The 24292-nt window shown below is 42.1% G+C and overlaps 1 protein-coding gene and 1 long non-coding RNA gene across 3 annotated transcripts; one reads left to right on the forward strand and one right to left on the reverse strand.

Moving 5' to 3' along the window:
* The first annotated feature begins 4704 nt into the window (after positions 1-4704).
* Positions 4705-7346, forward strand: LOC147753907 (uncharacterized). Its single transcript, XR_015313255.1, has 3 exons — positions 4705-4808; positions 5167-5420; positions 6056-7346. It is a non-coding gene; the product is annotated as an uncharacterized LOC147753907 (long non-coding RNA).
* A 9924-nt stretch (positions 7347-17270) lies between these two features.
* On the reverse strand, positions 17271-24237 carry LOC111266092 (E3 SUMO-protein ligase KIAA1586). 2 transcript variants are annotated; one of them, XM_022843278.2, is made up of 3 exons: positions 22161-24237; positions 20599-20872; positions 17271-20425 (listed from the first exon to the last, which is right to left on the reverse strand). In XM_022843278.2, exons 1-3 carry the CDS (start codon positions 22756-22758, stop codon positions 18418-18420), a joined length of 2880 nt encoding a protein of 959 aa, XP_022699013.1. In that variant the 5' UTR covers positions 22759-24237; the 3' UTR covers positions 17271-18417. The 2 variants fall into 2 exon arrangements, with proteins under 2 accessions (XP_022699013.1, XP_022699003.1); XM_022843268.2 differs by having other exon boundaries at positions 22140-24237.
* Between the last annotated feature and the right edge of the window lie 55 nt (positions 24238-24292).

Consider the following 24292-nt stretch of genomic DNA (forward strand, 5'->3'; position numbering starts at 1 on the left):
GAGAGCGGCCGTCGAGTCACGTGACCATTGTCTGATACGCGTTACCCTGCGCGACCAGAGGTGGTTATTTATGACCACCCGTGGCAGAATTAATGGCAAATCTCATTCAAATAATGCCGAGAACCGTTGTACATTTTCACTAAATTCTGAAGATTCGCAGTGCTATGCGATGAAGACGTCATGAGGTGATGTGTAAGTTTTTGAAAAGCAATTGCAGTTAATCTTCAGAACTGAAAAAATAAGAGACAGAGAAATAGAACAAAGAACAAGGCATTGGTGAATCATCACCGTCATCATCCCTGTTATGTTTTACCATCAGAAGACCTGAATCCTTAAGCTGATGGATTAAATTTATTGCCGAACGAGTAAAAGCGGGCAACATCACGTAAACTGAATAAGTTCATCGAAAGTAACTAGTAAGGCGCACACACATTACAATTATTTGCTCGCTAGAATTCTTTAGGAACTCAGTTATTATTCAGTTATTTTCAACACGCACGTTTCTTGAGTAGCTCTGATGCTCATTATCGTAATTGTTATCATTCTCAAATCTTCAAAAAGCTGTGTCTTCTACTGTATGATTTTACCGAAACCGTTAGCATAGAGGCTTACTGGGCACGGTGATGAAGCTAAACTCGATCGGGTCGTGGGGTAGAGCCAGCAACGGCGCAGGAGGCGGAGCCAAACACAATAGGGCGGAGGGAGAGGTCGAGGGTCAGCAAGTCAGAACTGGGAGCATCGGACGACCCCCGTTGCAGGCGTTCTGCAGCGCCGGAGGTTCTCTCTTCGTAGCTTGTGACCGGCAACTGGCCATAGCCGGCTTAGGCCGAGCGAGTGGATGTTGAAGAGCCACGGCGCCTGTTGAGGGCGGCCAATACGCCGCATACTGGGGTGGAGGAATAGGCGGGGTCAAACGTGCAGCGAATTCGCGCCCACACAAAGTAGTTGCCACAGTTTCTAACAACAATAATGAACAGCGGCCACTACACAGACAGAGAGATTGATAGACAGGTAGGAAACCAATCATTACAGGTTGAATGAGACCAACGCTAGTTTTACTGCTGAGCAGTACAACAAATAGAACTGAAACAGTTGTTGATGGCCAGGTCGGTTAAAGAGTGAACGTCTAAGTGATCGACGCCGTAACTAATTTTTTATAGCAGAGGACAAGGCACAGGCACGGCTACAAAGAGGTGACAACGTATATGTTCAGTAGAACTCGCCGCTATATTTACATTTGATCTCGGTCGCTGGTGATAACCAAGACAAGTAATGCTTTTATGCGTGTTGGAGGTTCTCCCATAAAAGAACTGGTAAAATTTGTTCAAGGGGCGCAAGCAATTACCTATTTCGTCAGCCGTTTGTCAATTTACAATGTTAAGGTTGCGTGGACAGGCATCAAGATATTATAAGAAGCCATGTTAAAATTACTTAGTTATTTACATTTATGCCCCTTACGTTTCCAGTTAATGTATAAGAAAATAGTCGGGATACGATAAATGTATCTATTACCGGTAAACTGGCCAAAAGCATACATACATTTAGCCATAAATCAATAAAATACTATTTAGCATTAATTCATTCCAGGTTAGGAATGAAGTTGCTATTGCATTTCTGCGGAAAACCTATACTAGTTCAGCTCACTCAACGGCTATAATACTACGGCCATGAGAGTTGACCTACTGCACAACAAAAAACTATGAAGATAATACCTAAAATGAATAAATGGGCTATACTTCAACTGCATTTTTGAAGAAAACAACAACAACAATATTTCAGGTTTCGATAACAATACGTGTGGGGTGACGCCGAAAAAGGCTAAATCCCTTTTAGCAACAATAGATTGGTGGTGTAATTCACAATGGCGGGTACCCATTTACGAGAAGACTTACCGAGGGAGCCATCCATTTCCAAAGCGCATGTTCTGTCCTGATACCTGAATTTCGTCGTACAGAGGCAGGGCTCTATTGTCGTCAGACTACGAGTAACAGTTAGCGTACCGGCAAACTGTATGTTTTAAAAAATGCAATTCGGGTCGGAACACAGTTGCTCGCGCACCCAATCGCGCGTCTATCGAACGACTTTTTTCACGACAACATTGTACTAAGTAAACTCACCTCGCAGTGTAAAAGCCTTCGCTTGAAGTAGAAATCTTATGATCGCAACATGATTTCTGCTATACTACCCCCAGCCGAACGGTACTCATGCTGGCTGGAGAGAGTTGTTCTCGGTATATTCGTAGTGAGTTCGTTGTTGGTCACTAGCAATTTTCAAAATAAAGCTATGCATATGTAAGGGTCTGTGCAAGCGTGGATAGCAAACCTTAATATATGGGTCACCGGGTCGCCTTGTGGTGTGGGTGCTTAACTGTTGCCACGAATAAAGCTGAACTCGAGCCCCAGTAAAAGTAGTCTAACTAGCTTATTGAGTCTGTTTTTTGCACGGGAAACATCCAATATTCAAAGCTTCTAAAGAATCGAAACAGTTTCGCTTTGGATATGCGAGGGGATGGGGGTGCGGGGGAAAGCACATCCCGCAGTCGTAGTCGGAAAACAGTTGAGACTATTTGGCGAATCGAGTGGGTGCCAGTGAAGGCTGGTGTGAGAGGTATGTATAGTACTTTTATAGTGGTAGCGGTGCAGGCTTCGAGAGTTAGTCGGTCGAGGAAAGTTGCGCAGCTAACAAAGAAGTACTTTCACTAAATCGGGAAAACAGGCAGAGTTGATTGTTTAACTGTATTCATTGATAGATACGGACATATATTGCGGCCTGTTTTGTTATAATCGAAACAGACTTTCGAATTGGTAAGAGATCCGGTCTAGGACCGAAAAAACTGCTCGCGATATAAGGCTCACCAAGCAAGCCGTTGCGAACGTATTGAGATCCTATATATACAAATTCCTGTGAAATGAATAAGCTGGACTCACGCTTTCTGTTTAGATATTATCTCATAAGCGTAAAGCGTTGTAGGGCCTTATGACCTGGTATGACACTCGAACCGGCTGTCTTTAGCTCTGTAGTAGAAGATTTCACTGTTCGATGTATCGCAGCGGACGAAAATACTCAAGGGCAATAGAACTTCCCCATTAGCTGACATATGTGCCGGGAATATATTCAACAATGCGTCTTTGAGAGCAACGAGATTATCGATACTTCTATGGCTGCGATGATAGACATTACATATATCTAGCGCGCCATCATCATCATCATCAACCGAAAAGATTAGGTATTACAAACGAGATGTATGGATATCCCCAGAAGCTTCCTTTTTTATATTCCATAGCTGTCAGAATAGTTCGAAAGCAATTCTGTTTTTCCATCACGTACGTTATACTCAGTCTACTACATAAACTTGATTAGCCACAATTGGCTAGATGTTTTAACTGCATAAGCGTTTTCATAGCTAACAGAAGTTTCGGAGTCCCACAGTGTTCTGATCCAACTTCCTTAAATTAGCTAATTTATTGTCTGAGGCAAATGACAACGAACAGTTTCGTAGAGAATATTCATAGCTTTGTTAGTCTGTGGGCCTGAGTAGTAAATTCGAAAAAACAGGGCTTGTCACAAGATACCTCTCTTCATGCCGCCGTCATTTCAACAGTTTTGTCAGCTAACAACGAGATGTACCTTTTCGTCCCGCAAATAGGATTGCCTTTAAAGGAGTGCACCACAGAACGATCGTGAAGCGATTCCAGTGTCGTCCGATTTTATGTTAACTTAAGGCAGTAGGTCCATAAATACAATTTATTCTTTCTTGTTTTCTGTCTCCGATTGACAACGGAATCTCTCTAGAACAGGTCGCAAGTTTGTATCAAGTCGGGTTCAGCCTGAATATCGCGGGGGCCCACATATGTGCCCTCCTTGGCGGCGTTAGAAGGTCCCGCCGCTGTGTGTGACTATGAATCAAGTCCACCACGCACTGGCTAAGAATATCCAACAGGAAAATGTAAATAAATTAACATGATGAAGAGCGATGCATACAATATTTTCTCGGTTTAATATCGAAACGTGTGACAATGACGCAGATAGAAATGTCACCATTGTTAAGGGATCAAGAAATCGTATGGGACGTAAATCAGCGACTCAACAACACCTAATATCATCGATCAGACCAGGCCGATGGTTAAGCAGCACGAGAGTTTTGTTGCTATAAGCGAGAAGTTCGTTTCGTGTGAAGAGCTGGCAATGACACCGAAGCTATTTACTATATTGCGCTATTATCTATAGCGGCAGTAAGTGACCGTTCATTTTCTAGAAAATGCACAGACATCAACGCGGGTCAGTGACTATCGGCCGCCGCTGACCGTGCGGCCGACGATGACAAAATGTACACAAACAGCATGTAATGTGTACCCTTACCAGTTCAGCTCGCAGCCTCTGTAAGCGTTAGCCGTCTGCGGGTACGCCAACTGGTAAGCTGCGATTTTTCTAGCTAAACAAACGAGCTGATTATAGATTACGCTGTCCGCCTCGAGCGATAAGTAGCGAAATCATTGTTGTCACACCCCGTTTAGCCGTCCGGAGTAGCAACAAAGTACAGGTTATTTGGAAACAGGCCTTCGTGCGAGCACTGGCTCTTCGCGTTGTGATATAATAATAATAAAGTCTAATATGAGCAGCACTTATGTTTCGTGGTTGGTTTAGTACCTATTGAACTGATTGTCCGGATAGGTTTGATTGTCGGTAGTCAAAGGGTGTCTTTTGAGTGCCGAGCGACTCTATATGCGGCCCGTCAATATGTTGGACTATGAATTAAACGCACGGTGCACTGTGGCTGTTGCTGATCCACTTTCAGAGGGGCAGTAACCGTTAGTATGGCCAAGTGGTTTGAATCTCGATAGAAGTTTACGCGTCGCGTGTGGTTGTAGACTTTTTCAAAGCAATTGATTCAGTCGACTCTTTTTCTAAATACTCAACCCTGTCACCCACACAAACGAAACAGTCAGCTTATAATTACGCGCGAATAAACCTACTTCAGTCTCGTGGAGCAGCGTTTTTCTAGCTCTGCTTCTTTGTTGATTGAAAAGAACTTTCTTCTTGCCTTCGTTTGCGTGTTGACGCAATGGACTACCAAGTAATAACATCGTTTTTTTTTAACCATGGCTCCTCAGTAACTTCGGACATCAAGGTTCACATAAATTATCTTTTGATCGGATATTCGTTTAGGCATTACATCTCGGCACGGACGCGAACGGCAAAAAAGCAAGATACCTGTTTAGGTTGAGAGTGTTCCTACAATATGCGATCATCAGGCAGATTATTGACGATGCAGCACATGGTGCCACAGCATAAATAGACGCAACTACCATATCTTCAGCAGGCGCCGTCGCTGCTGTCAGAAGATGAACGGTCCGGTTTTCCGAGAGGAATACGAAAGTACGCGAAGCAGGTTTTCTGCATTGCGTGCGTGCCTCGCAAAGGTGTGTAACAGTCGAAAACAATCGGACACTCTATGCGATTCGTGCGTTTCCTCATATGCGCGCGCTTTCCTTGGTTTAAAATGCCTTCAGTCTTGGCACATAATTATGGACAGGGTAAAGATTAAAAAATAGTCCCGAGGCTGAACTGTCGCCGTGGAGCCTATAGAAACAATTTATTTGGCATCATTCCGGCGCGAATCGTTTGCTGAGTGACAGCTGATGTGGGGGGCACTCGCGCCTTAACTCATATATAATGATTTAGCATCATAGCGCTGGCGCGCGAGCTAGTGTGGCCTGGCATCTTTACTGGAAAAGCCGAGAGAGTGAACTAGCCGATGTGAATGTGACGTTAAGTTAGCTTGGAAAATTTCTGTATTAGATAACTCTAATATTAACCTGTTTAGGACAGAGCGAAATGCGTTACTAACCTGTCTTAATATATCGTACGGCACAATAAAAACGCACTTGAAACACTGGACTTGAGAGTTTAGCATGGTGCTACTCCTAAGTCGATCACCATCGAATATCAGAAATCCAAAATGTAGGATATTAATAACTGAACGAAACCGGAACGTGTGCTTATTGTCCGTTGTCAGAAGTAGACCGACGCAGCCTTTTTTCGTTTCCTTTGTCAGCACGCTAAACAACGAGGGATGCTGGGATAGCTCCGTCATACGGCAAGCGGGGCCTGTAAGCCGGATCGCTAGCACTAAAAGCACCTAGGATCACTGCGCGGGCCGCTGGAATCTGTGGTGTCGGCCGTAGGGGGCACAGGGCCGACAAAACTAGAGAGGAGGGGGCGATTGCACGCCGACGCTTCATGCCTACAGTACCGGCTACAAACCGCGGACGCCAACGACTATCAACAACCAGCGCGTACCAACAGAAAGGGTTATTCAGCGGGCTGAGAAAGAAGGAAGCCGCTGCTGTAACAGGATCGCAGACAGGCAGACCGCCGTTCAAGACGGATCTCTATCTGGTCAACGCTTTTGAGCGAGCTAAGTGCCAGTAAAAATAAATCACTTTCCAAAAAAAAACATGCATGATAACTATACCAGTTGCAAAGGGAGGCTATCTTGAACAACATACCATACATAGGTTTTAATATTGTAGCATGGTATGCGTCCCGGGAGATTACTTACGATATGACCGAATCGTTTGCTGTTTTGTCTCTGAACAATATATACGCTTAGGATGTAAGGCTCGTGGTGAAAATAATCTTTTTTGAACAATATCAATGCAATGCCAAAGCTATACGTTTCACAATATTAATAATTCTGACGACCATAGTCAAATATGTGTATGTATATGTATCTTTGTATGATCATAATCCGGAGCTATGGAAAGCAGAAACTCAATAGAAGCCAGGAAGCACCTACCTGGTAGACCGACGATACGGCATAGCCAACAGAGGATATGAGTAGTTCATCTGAAGGGACTGATGGAGGTTCCGAAAGCCGAGAGGAGCTCGATCCGAGCACTGCGGGATCTGACGAGCGACTGAGATGAGAGTTAGCAACTTGCCAAATGAATCAAAACTCGGAATGAGATAGAGGTAGAGATCTCTGTCGAACGAGAAGATGCATGAGTACAGGAGGTGATGCTTGCTCTGAAAATTTGACACACGCCGTCGAAAAGTTGGTGATGATTTGGCGCTTTAGGGGGTCGTCACGCCATCTCGTTACCTCAAATCACGCGAGCGATCTGACCAACCAACCAGGGCTGACCGACGTGGTGCAAAAATTCTCAGGGGCTTTGGCGCGGTGCATGCGCGGAGGAAAGGCCTGAGACGACTGAACATATAACGTTGAACAGCCTCTTCTTATTTTGTGGTTAAGTCAGGGTCCTGTATAAGCACCATTTCTGTTGAACCAAAGGCGATGCGTACGATTTGTCAGTTTAATAAATATTCAATAAACGTTCAGCTGTGTCGCTTTTTTTCTTTTTTTTTTTTACAATAGTTAACGATGTAGAATAAATATTTTACTTTATTCTTTATTTTGTCATTTCAAAAATAATAAATGTGATATATATATATGGGGGAGATAGTGATCGAACGCAGAATCCTATTCATGTAGAAATATCACACAATCCAAACACAGATACTTGCAAAGCATTGGACATTAGGAAAAAGCAATTAATATAATTATTGTCTCTGGTATAAGACTTACACACATCAAACCTCTAATTAATCTATTTGAAAATGTTGCACCAGATAGTTTTTCCGAATTTTCGTTGCAGTTCGTTTAGGACTCTATTATGATAAAAAAGATTTTCATATTTAGTGTAGCTACATCTATGCATCTAAGAATTGCATAGGTAAGCATACAGTGACGTTTAGCTCAATAAACGACCAAGTCTACTCAAAAAGCCAAACATTTGAGCGGAGATCAGGATTCGGCGTGGGCCAGCCTGAATGCTATACTGCGTACTTCCCTATGCTTAGGACGCTCGGTTAAGATGAATCGGTGAATGTCGACATTGCTTGCGCAAAACGCCTTACTATCTTCCCCAGACCGTAGCGAGTGTTGCTGCTGCCGCCGCAGCGGAAACGACGGCCAGTGGAAATGCCTACAGCCATACCATCGTCGACCAACATCTATTTCGGTACTTGGTCAAGCCCCCAACGATTTGAGAACAGGCGACCGAGTCCGTTCACGCTTAGCTTTGGGGGCTAAGGAGACGTGGGGGTTGATGCTGGGCGCAGCCGCAAGGACAGCCGGAGCGGCTGCTCATCGTTGTGGGAAGACAGAGCATTCGTCCAAGAAGAAAAGTGCTCTTGTGGAGCTCTTTCGTTAGTTGATAACCTGGCTAAGGGAAGACATGGCTTGCTACCAGGGATCGGTTCCGCAATGGCTGGGGAATAAGCACGTAAGCTTGAGGATAAGAGAGGCGCCAGTAGACATAGGAGGTTTTACTTTAATCAGTTAATTTTAGCAACCACCAACAAGCGCCACCGATGCCGAAATAGTTCACTCGTGTCGACCGACGACCCAACCAACAGCTACACCCACCAGAGGGCTACCCGCTAAGGGGTGGCCAATGGGTAAGCCACAAAGGCTGGCATAAAGAAATATACCTTTAAAATCATAAGTTCGCTTTGGGGATTGTAGGGGCCGAAAAGAAGTGTGCAAGGGAACTACGATATGGGGCTTCCGTGGACATCCCCCTCGCAGCAGCGGGAAGATTTTGTTGGGAGAATCTGCCCGTTAGCAGGAGACCTAGCCAAGTCACTTTCGCTTTATCCCATTCAGCCAGCGGAACTGTCAGCTAAACTGAACTGAGACTCGCCATTTCCAATTACCGAGAAACAGATCTACGAACGTGAAGGAAAAGACTACCGGTAGGAAGGCTTCTCGCTTGTAATACTTGGTTGAGGCTGGTCGCATTCGCTCCTCTTAAGAAAACAGAGGTAGCGGTATTCACAACTATGGCCGGCAACCATCGAATGAATTCAGCCAGAATGGAAGATTTCGGATGGTCTGCGTACATGAATGAAGAAAGATGAGCAATGAGCTTGTGAGGATGTAAGGAATAGGATAAAACACACTTACCTAGATACATTTGGTGCTCGCGACCTATTTCAACCAATCACACACAACCAGGTGAATATATAGACCCAAACAAAGGAGACGTACTAGGTATATGCAGCCGTGAAAAAAAGATGGTGAAAAACGCACTTATAACACCTGTATTTATATATCATTAATTACATATAATAAGACAGTGCAGCATCTTCTGTTTATAGTAGTGGGAATAGTAAATAGGTATAACACGACCTAGATAGAGAAAATGGTTACCGGATGCAACTGGCATAAACCCGCTCGCCCTTTGCCACTCAATGGGTTCAAACGTAAAGTTTGTATCTATCAATAGCCGGACAGATATATTGCACTTGCGGGCGTTTTCGAGTTTTAGGGAAGACCCTAACACCTAAATGTTGCCTTATTTTAGAACCTGCAAGCTGTAACAAAATCATGTGAAGAGCCCCGAAGTAGGTGTGCTACACCTACAAAAGGAGACAAATCACAAATTTTTCGATTGGAGAAAGAGGCACCACAATCCTCTAAGAACTGGATACGTTTTATATATGCAACTCGAAAGATTACTTTGATGTATCTTAACTATATATATTTATATGAGGAATTCATATGATGGTTGTGTCTCATTACATTGGGCTTATCATTATACGTGGTAATTTTTTCAGTTAAGCGGATAAGTGTTTTTTTGTTCCCGGTTGTGATTATCTGTGGATATCGCCATTGTCCACACGAATATTCGAAGGCTGAAATGGGACGTATAGAGCCCGATATTGGGGCGAATGCAGTCGTGTGAAGCGTTGCCTTCAAATCAGCTGCTTTCGACGGCAACCTCTTGCCAACGATTCATCCAGCCGTCACTTCAGTCTTTTTTCTTTTAAAAAAGTTAACAATATGACCAAAAAAAATCTATAACACGTAACTGATAACGACTGAACAATAGTTAAGGTGAAGTTGCTGCTTGGAAATGCCAATACTTGATAAAAGTTATTATAGGTTACCTTTGGTTATTTATCTCGTTACTATTTCAAAATACGTATAAATGTAACGAAGCAAAAAAAAAAACAACAATAACAAGTGGGGAGTACGATACCGAAGCAAGTTTATGTTTAGGTACAAAAGTTTTAAAAAAATACATCCTTAAAATCGTTTGTTTATGCTTACCGCACGAAGATATTATTGCTATTACTATTTTTTCAATGTAATTAGCGATATGGCCTTTAGAAAAATAGGAAAGGATATTGGTGATTATTAGATGTAGGTGAAGAACTTATTCTGGCCCAATAAGCTTACCTTATTTCAATTAGCGCACTAATCAATTAAATAATATAATATATAGCTGTCTAAAGCTTATTAAAGACACTCATTACTGCTTATAATCTATTTTGCTTCGTAAAACATATCACAGATGTATCAACCTTTATCTGAGAATCAAACACCACACTTTCTTGTGGGGCCGAAAATCTGCTCCACTCCGACCAAGCATCGTGCCTGTGATGTAATCAACGGTGTGTAAATCAATACGTGTTGCAATACGAAAGATCGGCTCTTTCAAGGGCATCGCAGGCCCTTTGTAAACGTTCCTTCCTGTCCAGCGGATGGAAGAGACATTGCGTCTGTTCCAAACGGTTCCGCAATTAGCTTTGTTTGATAAAGGCGTCCTATCGTGATACTGCAGTCGATGAAAGGACAAAAGTGTTTTATTATCATTCGTAAAAGTTCAATGCGAGCATTCGGAAGATTCATGTTCCTGCACCCAGGTCCGAACCTATATTAGCTCTGTGTCCTTATCTTTAGCAAACAAACATATTATCACTCTACCATCTCAGGCATATGCAAGGGTTTTCTTATTAATGTCCAGTAAATAGAATCCATTTCGGATAGAAATGCGGGTACGAGGAAATCATAGAATATCTCTAGTTTACAATGCTAGCACATGTTTATGGGTACGTTGATACCAAAGAAGAAGTCTTAACGAATGTTCTTAATAGACTGATCAAATACGCACCTTGTAATGTTGACTGTTTAATACTTGCATATATTAACAGCTAGTTTAAAACCAGAAGAGAAAATACTGCATTGTATTATATTGGCCATCTAAGCGTCAAATACTTAGAAATCCATGTCAATTTGTTTGCGCAGCAGGGTATTTATTTATGATCCAATACACATTGCTACAGCCGGCGTGCAAAGCAGGAAGCAAGCGACTCATTCACAAATGATCAGCAAACATAGATTGAATGGTCACTTAAAGTGCAAGGCGCTTTTGAAAGCAAATTGACATTGACTCTATGCTAAAGTGGCGGCCACTAAACTAATACCACCAGTAATTGCTGCTGTCGTTGTTGTAGTCCGATTTCACCATCGTAACTCCGGCTCCATATCTTGTTTTACGAAATATTATCGCGAAATTTATCAGTAAAAAGTATTTTTAATCATAATATTCGTAGCTTCCGTGATTACGGAAAGGTATGATTTCTGGAAATGTCGCAATGGATGCTTCTATGGTTGCGGATATTCGTCATCAATGCCGACCCTAGAAAAAGCTGCTCGCTGCTGGTGTGCCAAACGGACAATCACTGCGAGCCGGTCGTGGTTCGCGTAAGCTGATGTAGTTTCTGTGACATCCTGTGAGTACAATGTACACGCTTTTCGTCTATTTCGAACGCACGTGTTTGAATTTACATCGGTTAAACTAACCGTTCCCATAGCTTTCTTTGTTGCAACAAAAAAGAAGCGCTGGTGTAACATGATTTCTATTTACGATGAGAAGGTGCTATACACTTCGATATGATTTCGTCGCAATCCTATCGCTGTTATTCTTAACGGACTTAAAGCCATTGCTGCTGTTTGGTAAAGCCAGAGTTGTAGTTTGAAATGGGTTTGAAATCTTGGTCTAGAGATGTAACGGTTGAGCTGGTGTTTAAAACTGTTTTCCAATCGTCGCGATAATTCTATACGGAAGTATCACACGCGTAGGTGTTTGATACAGAATTGAGATTAAAAAGGATTGAAAACAGTGGTAAAGCTTATTCTCGAAGAGTAAGGATTTATGGTGGTTTTAATAGTCGAAGTTGACATGGGTCTTATTGCATATGTGGGGTAGATGACCTAAACGTGGCTTTTCGCGGAGGACAGAGACATTTCGTTGCTTTGAAATACAACAAAAGCGCCATCTTTAAATATATAAGCCTAAAATATATATGTTTAAAACTTCCATCCATAATCTAAACGATACTAAAACTTTATCTAACAATCAAACAAAGAAAAAAACAAACAATCAAAAAAAAACGATGAGATGCCCCGTTCTCTAAAATTAAACTGTGTTTATTCAGTGGGGCTGTGTGGGGACGAGGAAGATACAAAACTAAGCAAAACAAATTCCTACTTGCTTACAAGCAGAGCTCAGCCCAACAACGTTCCAGACAATATTATCAACGAATTTAGGAACATGGATTACTGAGTGCAACGCAAAATTATAATGCTTAGAGTGGAATGAAATTAATTCAGCTCAGGAACTTCTAAAGTAATTGCAGCCTTATAGAAATCCAGGTAGCAGCCTTAAATTGAGCTTTCCATCTCATGTTCCTTGTCAAATCGCAGGCTTTCGGATTTTTTTTCAGTCAACAAAGTAAGACCTCCAAAATATACACGTGAATTACGCACCCAGAAAGCCTGTTAACTGACCCATATTTTATGTAGGAAAATAACTGACACCTTAAGCCGAAATTGCAGCGCTGCGTCCCGTTAAAAAATCGAACGCAAATGTAGACATCTATTTGGAAGCTGTTGTCTGTTATCAGCAGGTATTTTTACTTAGTTTTGTTACTCCATTAATATATAAAACTACACACATATTAGGGAAGGTTTATATAATCCTCTATTTCCAATACAACTAATATAATCTTTCAGTTGAATCTAGATAGAATTTCTTGTTTACTAAGACGACTGTGTACTGTTCAGCAGTACTAATACGATGGTTATCTACAGCACATAATCAACAACTGTGAGTCTCGATGCAGTGTGTAACAATATGCTAATAGTGGTATCATTATGTGGGAGTACAAGCGGGATATAAACTCGTCTTGACGGAACAGACGTATTAAAAAGTATATCTACTTGTTGTGTTTAAACAGTTTGCTATACGTGCCACCTTTATGTTCGTAAATAAATTTGCATGCATCATGGTGCCAAAATCTACTGCAGCCGATAGCATGTCATCACCTCGAAAACACCTGCCTTCTGGAGAAAACGTTCGTTGAGTTTATATTTGCCTTAACGAACTCGTTGCTTCGTTTCCTACCGCGGTAGCGACAACGTTTCTAGCATAAAAATCAATGTTCTATTTTTTTTAGGAGAAGATAAAGAAAACCAAAAATTGTTGCATACAACAAGTGACATTATTATGTCACTGAGTCCTCACAGCGTTAAAAATAATTCCCTTCACTTTTTCGTCAATCGCGTAGAGGTTTATACTTAATACCTGAGTCCCTGAGAGTATAGCAAATTCTGTAGAGAAATAGGATTGACGCTTTATTCAGCTAAATATCAGCAGAACTGCTAGAAAGGCAACGAATATTAATCATTGCTGGAAATAATAGTATATACACTGAGCCACGAACATTAAAAATATCATAATTTCTAACCCCTGTGGTCGAAATCTTTATCTAAGGGGCTGCTTAAGGTCGATTAAGGACATTTCACCTGTAGCAGTTTCGCAATTCGAAGCATTTTGTTGGCAGTGACAGCGGATCAAATCTCGGATGAAAAAAATAACTGATCCAGATAAATGATAATCTTCGGCGACAAGCTGGATCGTCTCGTAAGAGACGTCTGGATGCAGACGATGAAGACGCATTGTAAGCACACTCTACGCTTGAGGCAGTCCTATAAACTGTCCCAGCGCCAGTCCTCCACTCGACCTGCCACAACTGAACCACATGGCGCTTGACAAATACATTCTATATGCTTTAATTTCCAAGAGCAGAGCAGCGGGACCTGCTGATGATTGTCGCGACGACGGGCCGAAGAGCTGTTTCCAGTCGTCGACAACCTCCACGAATAATCTGATCTTAGACAAACCGTGTTTAACGAGGAAGTTTTAGCTTGTATGAAAAGGCAATTGCCCGCTCATACGTTATACCGCCAGGAGCAGCACTGTACAAGCTACGAAAGAATGATTTTAGCATTATACTGCAGCTTACGGGATTCTAGTCTTTGCCTATGGGGCTCCCGTAATTAGAAGATTGCGTCATCAAGAATTGGATTGCTCCGAATGAATATAGCGAATGAAGAGATCGATGGGCCAATAAAACAGTGAACTTCTCATGAGTTAGTGCGGCCGTACCTATCTTGTGCAGCACACGATCGGCGATTCACCTACCAATTCATTCCTAGCTGCAATAAATTGCAAAAGGCAGAGGATGACGTGTGAACTATGCTATGCAACTCTCCAGATGCTGATAAACAGAAGTGCCTAATGGATCTTGTCTACCTCGATCAGGACACAGTCTAATCACTTAACCTCGACACACAGATGATTCACTTGCAAACAAACTAGCGACTATCGAATCCGCGGACCCGCAGCCGAAAGCAAAGAAACGCATTCCGCAACTCAGGAGGTGATGATCAGGGTCCCGGGAAGAACTGGATGATGGCAGCTCTGCCTGCCCGTCGGCTAGGAAGTTGAAGAGCTTCCTGGGCTTGACCTCGCATTATCGCTAATTTACGCATTTTGTACTGATCGCAAACTCGCTCTATGCTGTAGTCAACGCGAAGGATTTCGTTGTAATGCCGACCACAGAAAGTCCAACCATAAACTTATGGGGCACACTTTAAGGTCGTTACCGTCAGCATTCCACCAATGTATGTAAGCAGCAGCAAGATTGAGACCAAAAGAGGCGCGATGCGAAACCCTGCCTTGAGAAAGTTAGAAAAGACTTAATAAGCTTCTTAAAATTTCCTGGCGGTATGGTCTTCCAAGTTCTTGGTCTTGGTCTTAGTCGACTATTACAGCCGTTTTACCCAGCTTGTACCGGTGCGGAAGGTGTCGTATGGTGTCGTGATCCGGGCGGCAGAAGCCGTGCAGCACTCTTTCGAGGACTTCGGCACTTTCGTGACGGACAATGCGATCTTCTTTACATCGCGGCGGGTCGCAGACTACCTCCGGTGGAGCCGCATCGGTGACATTAAAAGGGTTTCGGACACCCACGATGCATCGGCTTAGTCGAGCGTGTGATTCGAACGGTCACGGAAAAGTTGAAGCCCTAGCAACGGAAAACAGGTTGCTCTAGGAGCTTCTTCCTCGCCTAGTGTTTTTGCTCAACGCAGCTGCAGCTAACAGCCAGAAAATACGGTGCTCGAATTGTGATTCGACTGCTGGGTTTGACTGTCCAGAGAGCCGCACGCTTAATGTTACTGGTGAAGGTTGGACAAGCAACGCCGGGATTTCTGAGAAGGTGCAACCGCGTAACCAGGGGGCCATTGACCACCATAAGTCAGGTGACCCTACACAGCTATTTGTTTGCCATGGCGGACAACTCTCAATGAATGGAAAAAATATGTAGCGTGTGTTGGAAAACATACCCCGGTAGCGCGGAAAAATGTAAAAATGCGCACTGCGAACGTTGGTAATATACTAATTCCTAAGCAAGTGCGGCCCAAATTTGTACAAGCTGCTTGAGGCCAAACAAATCGCAGTTTATCGACAACTGTTTTATTATTCACAGCAATATTCCTATATGTGCATATATACATACTTCACGTAAAACTTCGCTTATAGATGGCACTATTAATGACCTTTCTACCCTACATATTTAGCTAACAAGATATCTAAGCAGGGTCGAGGCGTAACTTAAGGATATAACTTGATAATATTTGGCAACCTGAAATGCATCTAGTACCGAAATCGACAGTCTAGGTTATATCAGGTAAATATTAAGAATATTAATTAAAGCCGGTAATTCCTAAAAACGGTAGGTGTTGAACGACTCCAAAAATATTGCCTTTAAAATATGTTTATCTAGTAGTTGATAAAAAATTAAGAAAAAAATGAACGTAATTTGTGATGGACATATTTATTAAAACTATTGAACTACATTAACAGATGACGCGTCTATGGTCGAATGAACATCCCACGACATCATATTTTGATCCGTATTCATTTTTTTAATTCATTGAAAACCTGATTCGTAATGGGCGTGTTTTGTTATTGACAGGTGAAATCATTGGTGCTACCGCGGTATTGCACTTAGTAGGCAAACGGCTAATTTCTGAGAGATTAAGTCTATTGAAATACTAACAAAATGCAGGTTTTTCACAATACGGCACTTTATATGTAAGTAGAGGAGATTAGCGGTACAGTGAACTAGAAAGAACAATGATGCACATCTTGCAGCTCAAGGAAAATTATTCAGCCGCTACTGTATCCGGAACTCAATGCCTATGGCTAAGTTAGGTATAGCAGAAAAGCGGGAAAAACATTTTTTCAGATGGCGAGCAGTCGCGCTTAAATTTATGTTATCAGCTCTTTCTCGTCCGGAGACAAACATTCCTACCAAGCAAAAATCGTTTTCCTTTTTTTTTTTCGTCAGAAAGAAGTTTTTCGTAAAGGTATTTGCACTCGTATCTTTTTACTTTTTTAATAAAAGATCACTTCATGCATGAATGAAATCTAAATAGAAATCGAAGATACGTATTTCCAATGTAATATTAAGAGAAGATATCTCTCCAGTATAAACTACATGCATATACATTCTGGGAAGAATTTCGCTCTACACGTTCCAAATTAAATTACTAAAAGCGGTTAAATACGCAAGATCGAGAAAACGTAAAGCAGCAGAAATGGCTAAATCGTAGGTACGATCTCTGCAGTGTGCGAAGTAAAAAAATTTATCTCAAAATCAGTTTGGTTGGCTCATTATAATCTTAATAAAATTATTGGTTGGAATAAGAAAGAACAATTGAACAACTACTTTTTCTGGGCTACTCTTACAAGATACAGTATTAAAAATCGAAACGGAAAATTATTAATATAATAATCCGTAGCCTTATTACACTGGATCAAAAAAGCAAGACAACCATTTTTCTCGTCACACAATCCAGTTGTTTTTTTTTTTTGTTTAACGCGACCTGCGCTATTGGCTTAGACTTTTACCGAATGTCTTCTCAATGGGTACGTTGGGCACTGCCACCTGTAAACAGTCTTTTACATCGAATTCAGGCGCCGTATAGTCCTAGTGTATATGCTCGAAAACATTCTGCGACACACAACATTTTATACCTTTTATGGTATTAAATGAAAATGCCAAAATACGTTTGGATAACTACAACCATTTATTTTACAAGCACCTCATAAATGATCTGCCTACAGTTAATACTAATGATGCAAGTTAAATATAGCAATACATGTACAGCTGATATACAAAAGGCATATTGGAAAACGAACAGCACCTTACAATGAATTAGTTGCTCGCCATCTATCAATTATGCCTCTCGTTGAAACGGACATGGTACTCATCCCACTGTTTTTTTCCACTCCAATTAACTTGACGGCTTGTGTAAAAGTTCGAATTTATTACAGTTATACTCAACCTATATAGCTCTATAGTAATACGCTACTTAGATTAACTAAACTAGTAGGCAGTAATTATTCCTGTTCTTATTTTACTTTTCGTTTTGAATTGTTGACGAGCGTCTATACAATTTCGAAGTCCGTGTAAATATATTCACTCAAAATTACAATGATTTTTTTAGAAAAGTCATTTTTTATTAATAGCTGAATATATTGAGATATTCCTTAGCATCATGCACGTAATATCATGGTGTATTTAAGCTGGCCACTGTATTTTTAACTCAACAAAGTAACATAAAAGCATACGTCTGTTACAGATATTTTTTATTGGCACAACTGTAGGCGCGGCTAATGTAAACTGATCACGTGTGATTAATGTGAACAGAGGAGAAGATCTTCTGAAGTGCCTCTTAATTACCCCGTGCAAAAAGACTGATATAATTTTTCACATTAAAACGTGTAAAGGCGGCTTGATACACTTTGAAACATTAAAATAATAAAGTACCTACTATACCTCATCTGGCTATACATTGCCGTTAACTTGTTTTTTCTGTCATACTGAACGCGTGCTGTGCAACGCGAATGTAGGACACGAATATGCATATATATATGCAGACTATATATATATATATAGTCTAGGACCCATGATTTTATGCCTGCTTTGTCCAAACTACAATTGAATACTCGAATACGCCGACAATTTTTATTCAAGCCGGCACATGATAAACTAGAAAGAGTGTGATAGGTTGGCGAACCTATTTAAATGTCAGAAATAAAAGGGGATCCATCAGATCATTGAAAGTATTGTCCTATATACACACTTAGTATACAAACTTAAACTCGTTACAGGCAATCTTATTCGGTATTTTTAAAATCCTTCAAAAGCTTACTCCTGTAGCACCGCAACGAAGCTCTCCTCACTTTGCTGTTGTCCCTGGCTGATTTCATTAGCTGTTCGTGCTGACGTCACACCGCAATTTTCTTCCTCCAGTGGCTTTTTCTTCTTCGGTGTCTTTGATTCGGTGGCAAGCGGATATTTTACACACCATGTTCGCACCAACGGGAGTGGCACGAAAATACTGTCGCCGTTCACATGGACAAACAGAGATGCCGACAAACTCCGTATACTCTCCACTGCTCTGGCGGGCTTGCATTTGTTTATCTTTTCGACAACGTCGGCACACATTTCACTTGAGCAGGGGAAGACGTTTGCATGATTTTGAAGGAGCACCATATCTTGCGAGATCGCTCCGGCTTGCCGACCGGTTCGTACAAAATTGCGGAACGCCTCCCGAATGTCGGCTTCACGATCCTCCAGCTCGAAGACGGAGCAGAGCCGTCGAACAGATTCGTCGGCAAACGTCACCGGTGCATTCGGTGGCCAATTTGTAAGATTAATCGTGTGCAGATCGCGGATGAAGTTCTCAACGAGGTGTTCAGCTAGACCAGAGATAGAAATCATGTTTTCGCGGGATAGTTCGACGATATGGTCCATGAAAGCGGCACGGTTTGGCGCCTGCAGAAGTGGGTTATCAATAAGAGGACCAACATTAATGAACATTCGTGAGCCTCCTGGTTGCAGCTCAGTTAGGGCAGCAGTTTCGAATGGGCCAGGCTGCTGTCGTAACGTCATTAGACCCTCCATCGCCTGGACGAGCACCGAGTCAGCTCGTGCCATGTCGCAATCAGTGCAATCAACTTGCATCCGCGTATCGTGCAAAAGCTTAAGGACGTCGTAAACAAGGGCAAGCTCTCGAACAAACTGTTCGCTCTCCATAAGGCCTTTAGCAAATGAATATTTGCGTTTCTCCGCTTCGGATCGCGTTGTATCATTGCCTGCCTGGATCATGTACATATAGAGAATTGCGTACGATTCACTGAGAGCTGAGACCGCTTTAAACGTGGACGCCACATCAGCTGGCTGAAACAACTGACCCACCCGCAACACCTGATCGTGTACTGAAGGTGTGTTAATAAGCAGCTCCTGAAGATTACGGTCGCTCAGTTGCGTCAGGGCAAACAGAGTCTCGTACAATTGACCAATATAGTTTGGTGCTGCGAGTTTACGCATCGTCGCTAAAACCATCTCCTCTAACCTATATGCAAGCACATACCATATCACAATTTTGTCAAATGAAAGCGCCAACTGATGGCATAGATTTGATCCGGCGCCAAGATGTACGCCGAGCGGGTCGGTCACAAAGCACATCAGGTGTTGACTAAGGAAATCCACTGTGAAGCCCCCATCAAGTAGTGATTGGGATACAACGGGCATAGGACCCATACTTGGGTCGTTTGTCGAGGGGTATGGTATCGCGTCCCAGAAAACATTTCGTAAACCTGACGACTCTGAGCGAATCCGGAGATAGATCAGAAAGACGCTCTGTGCTGAGGTAAGATATCCCTCAACGTGGTCAACGACAACGGCCAAAGGAAACCGGTGGCTCATTACTTGGCGAACAAGCTGCGATCTTATTTGCTCGGCAATATGCCAAACTATCGATACCGCTTCAAATTCTTGATAAATTGCAAAATCTCGATAGGATTTATATTTTAAATTCGCTTGAAAGGTTGCTTCGTACACTTCGAAATCAATGCTTTCTTTAACCAGCGCGTACACATCTTTGAACACCTGGGCGGTCATATGAACTTGTTTATTCAGTGTTTGCGTAACTTGACTGTGGGTCGGTAGGTTGTTTTTATTGTTATTAATAAGCTCCTCTGCCTTTACGTGAGCTTTAGATACCTCGTGTCGCTGAATTTTATTACGAAGCGACTTTAGTTGTTGTTCACGGGTTTCGCCGCTATACGCTATTGAATATGAGACCCATTCCGATGAGACGTCTATAGAATCTCCAGCACTCGTACCCATATACTTGACACGCAGACAGTACCTGAAAAAAGTGCACCACTTGCTATTATACCCAATCATTATATTTCTATATATGTTCGATATTCTAAAGAATATGAAGTAGGGCGGTACATAGAGTTCTCATTTACTCTGTATTTGATCGCAACTAACGAGTGACTAAACTATAGTATTGAACAATCTGTTTTGAATCGAAACCTGCAGCCAAGTCGGCTTTCGCGGGCCGAAAGCCAGTGGTGCTTTGCCCGGCGTTCGAGCCACATTTCGCGTGTCCAGATCGGAGGCCAGGTGCCATCTCCTTCTTCCAGCCATTCGTCATCCATAATAGACGTTCCTCCAGAAAGCGCCTCGTCTTCATCGCCACCGACGGGTACCTCAGTTTCACCACTACGTTCACCAGGCCATTCCACAGCAGTTACGGTATCGTTGGACAGGCCAACAGATCCTTGAACGGTTTCATATGTAACCCCATCTGCTGACACAAAAATATAGAAAAGGATAAACATGCGGCAGACCAATTCTGTAATAAGCTTGATACAAATGCTCATGAGCACCAGTGCTGTTTCGAAATGAACAAATGACAACTTTCAGCTTGGGCCTATCGGCAAAATTAACAACGGACAACAAAAGGTACTCCTGTCGAAAAATACCATTGGATATAAAATTCGTAATAATTATTCGTATTACAACACACGAGATCCTACGCCACACTCTTCAACAAGACGAGAACCATTATGTGAAAGGGGTTTAAAAAGGTTCAACGAAAGTTTCAACTACAGTACTACCATAACCAACTACATTATTTAAATGGCCGTGCCACTTTGCGAAAGTGGTTCAGTCAATAGCTACACTCTCGTTTGCTTTCTAGTAGAACTTTTTTGTGCAAATTATGCTATGCTAATTCGTGTGTTTTTTGATATGGAGTAGCAGGTTTATGCATTTAAAGCTAGGGGTGCCAAGTATGTAAACAGCGCTTGATAGAAAGAGACAGACTGAGATTATATATTAGTGGTGACGAATACTCATGAATGTTGACCCTAATAGGGTCAGCAAAAAGTTATGGGTAAGTGACTTAACGACAGTAAGAAATGAAACGTGTGAAGTTAGCTAGGGCCCACAACTGGCACTAATGCAGTGTCTAATTAAGTGGCCGACGTGGTTTGTCTGTTCACCTTTGATGCGGTTTTTAGAAAATCAACATTAAACCGAACAAGAGTACCGGGAATATCGTAAACATCAAGGGGCATACTACTAAAATACCTTGGTGTGAAATGGATTTCATTTGATATTTTCGTTGTTAACTAAATATGTATAAATCCACGTATAGTTCGGGAACGCTAACACAAAACAACGATGTTACCGCAACCTTATACCGATTTCGAGGCTACTTTACAACGCATTTTTGAACATAATTTTGTATACCGCTCTGTAAAATACTAAGAGCATAGTGAACTTCATCATTTTAGAGCAAGTCTATGCTGCAACAAAACTGTCGCGCTACGAAACAAATAGGATTTTTAGTACTGTAAAACAAATACAAGTACATAACTTGATGAATCTGGCGTAGAAACAAAGGCCCTATGGTTTTTTTTTGTTCGAACCCGAAGACCAACGCCAACCTTGTAATCGATCGCATTTACATGATGGTTGCGACTGATAGATGTTATTTGTGTCAATCTCAATATATTTGTGTCAATCGTTTGCCAATTGTGTTTGACGCAAAACTAGTCATTCCTTACCACCCTCAATATTCGTCTGACCTTCGTTAGTATTATTCACGATGCTATGAGGAGCAGCAACTTGAACAACGACGGTTTCAGTTGCTACCGTCTCCGAAGCCGCTGTCGTTACAGTAGCTGTGACATCTCCTAAAACCCCCGCGACTGTCGCCCCCGTATCGTCAACAACTGTTCCAGCAGGCACTGCTATAAGATCCCCTCCAGACTGTATCGCCTCCACTAACAGAACCTCTTCTGCCTGCTCCGCTCCGCCGACATCTTCGCCTGTACCAGTCTCCGTTACCGTAAGCTCAAGCTGGTCGAGACCCGCGAGTTCACCGGTCGACTCGGGTTCTGTGCTAGCCTTTGCTAATTTGGCCACCTTTATGGACTGCTGCTCATTCCCGGAATGGATACCCACGTCTGTCGTATGGACAAGGTTAGTCCCAGATGTAGAAACTACTACCAAATTGGTGTTGCCGGCCGTCAGAGCAACCGTATGTGAAGGCCTACCGGCAACGATAGCTGCTGCCACACTAGCGCTGCCGCCGCCGCCGCAATTATTGCCCACAACATTTACGGGAAGAACTTGTTCACAATCGGCGCCGCTCTCAGTAGCGCCAGGGTAGGCGCGCTTCATTATAACACTAACACGTCGTCTAGGGCCGAAGAGAATTCACAGAGGGGACAGTTTTTCTTGTAAGAGCCACTCGCCAAATTAATGAACGTTTTGCTGACGCGCAGAACAGCACAAACACAAAATGAGCATAAAACACTTGGTGTATTTTGGCAAAACGGGTTTTGACTGGGGTCACGGCACGTAGCCCACGCAAAAGACAAACATCGGTCGGACCCATTCGAAGTCAGTGATCACAAGCCACCTGCGTGGCGGTCGCCATCTTGTTTTGGCGCCAAATATGGTTTATTGATTGTTAATGGAGCTTCACATATTTAGCGCGATTTGTGAGCGCACTAAAGCAAGTTATTAGGTATATTCTTTTACAGCGATGGATTCACAATATCTAGAATAACAGACTCTGATTTTGGGACACTGAACTGATACAGTCTGTGCGTTGCAGAAGGGATAAGTTTAATAAGTAAATAGCAGGTGATTAATAAAAGTTCATGCCATACACATAAAAGATGTTCTGCCCAACAACCCATGTGGAGTATTCGTTCCCATCTAAATTTCTGCGGGCTGATGCAATTATATCCCAGCATATTCAAGCCAGTATATTCTCCCAAGTGTTGTAATATTTTTAATGGGCATTTTTCCGTCTTCTACTTCGTTGTCATTGTCAGGCTGGCACGATAATCTAACGGGTAAAACGGAGCAGGTCTCCGCCAACGGGTCATTCTTTAGCATGATAGAATAGATGCTAAAATAAATTAACTATTTTTATTTAAAAAAAGACGTGGAAGCGTACAGTACTGTGATAGTATGAACACCTTTATACTATATAACTTCATGCTAATCTTTATATGGTTCTGAGTCGGAGGCGATTCTTGCTGCCTGGCCTAGGCGCAGTTATTAACGTTCCTCTTTCTTTAAACATACGCACTTTCCTATACAGTCTATATATGGTACACAGAAGGCGCCCACGTAACTGGTATACGTTTCGTATACGCTACCATGTTTCTTTAAATTGAGAGTCCGCTTAGTTCAAACAGGAGCATCATGTACATTTTTAAATATGTATGTCATGAAATTGCAAGTAGGCATTCACATTACATCAACAGTTTAAAAGCTTTTTTGTTGTGGTGTCCTTGTTATTTGTTGGCATAGAAACTGACGCGCGGATGCTTTTAAATTAAACCTTAGTTTACGTAGTACATTTTGTTGAATTGCCTAAATATTGTATTAGTGTTGTATTAATGTTGAGCTAATGTATTAAAGTTCACTACGTCTTACGTTAGCTTGTTTGCGATGTGTAACATTGAATTTGGGAACGGTGTTTCCAGAAAGAGCATATCGGGAACTATAATACTAGTTTACTAGTGTAGGCTTGATGTATAGTTAAGAAGGGCTCATACCATGGGGATGTAGTCCTAACTTTCAATAAAAATTAACTTTATCTGTTTACATAGAGTTTCGATATCGTATGTAGTTTTCGACTGTGTACGTTTTTAGATGACGGTTGTTTCAGTGTCTTCCGAATTCGAATTTAGCAGAA

Source organism: Varroa jacobsoni, unplaced genomic scaffold, assembly GCF_002532875.2.
Source record: "Varroa jacobsoni isolate VJ856 unplaced genomic scaffold, vjacob_1.0 scaffold_111, whole genome shotgun sequence".
Lineage (NCBI taxonomy): Eukaryota > Metazoa > Arthropoda > Arachnida > Mesostigmata > Varroidae > Varroa > Varroa jacobsoni.

Excerpts from the sequence above, each read along its gene's own strand:
- LOC111266092 (XM_022843268.2), bottom strand. The coding sequence starts at position 22,758 with ATGAAGCGCGCCTACCCTGGCGCTACTGAGAGCGGCGCCGATTGTGAA. Across the intron at positions 20,873-22,139 it reads TCAGACGAATATTGAGGGTG|ATGGGGTTACATATGAAACC; the intron begins GTAAGGAATGAC and ends TTGTGTCAGCAG. Across the intron at positions 20,426-20,598 it reads GAAAGCCGACTTGGCTGCAG|GTACTGTCTGCGTGTCAAGT; the intron begins GTTTCGATTCAA and ends CACTTTTTTCAG.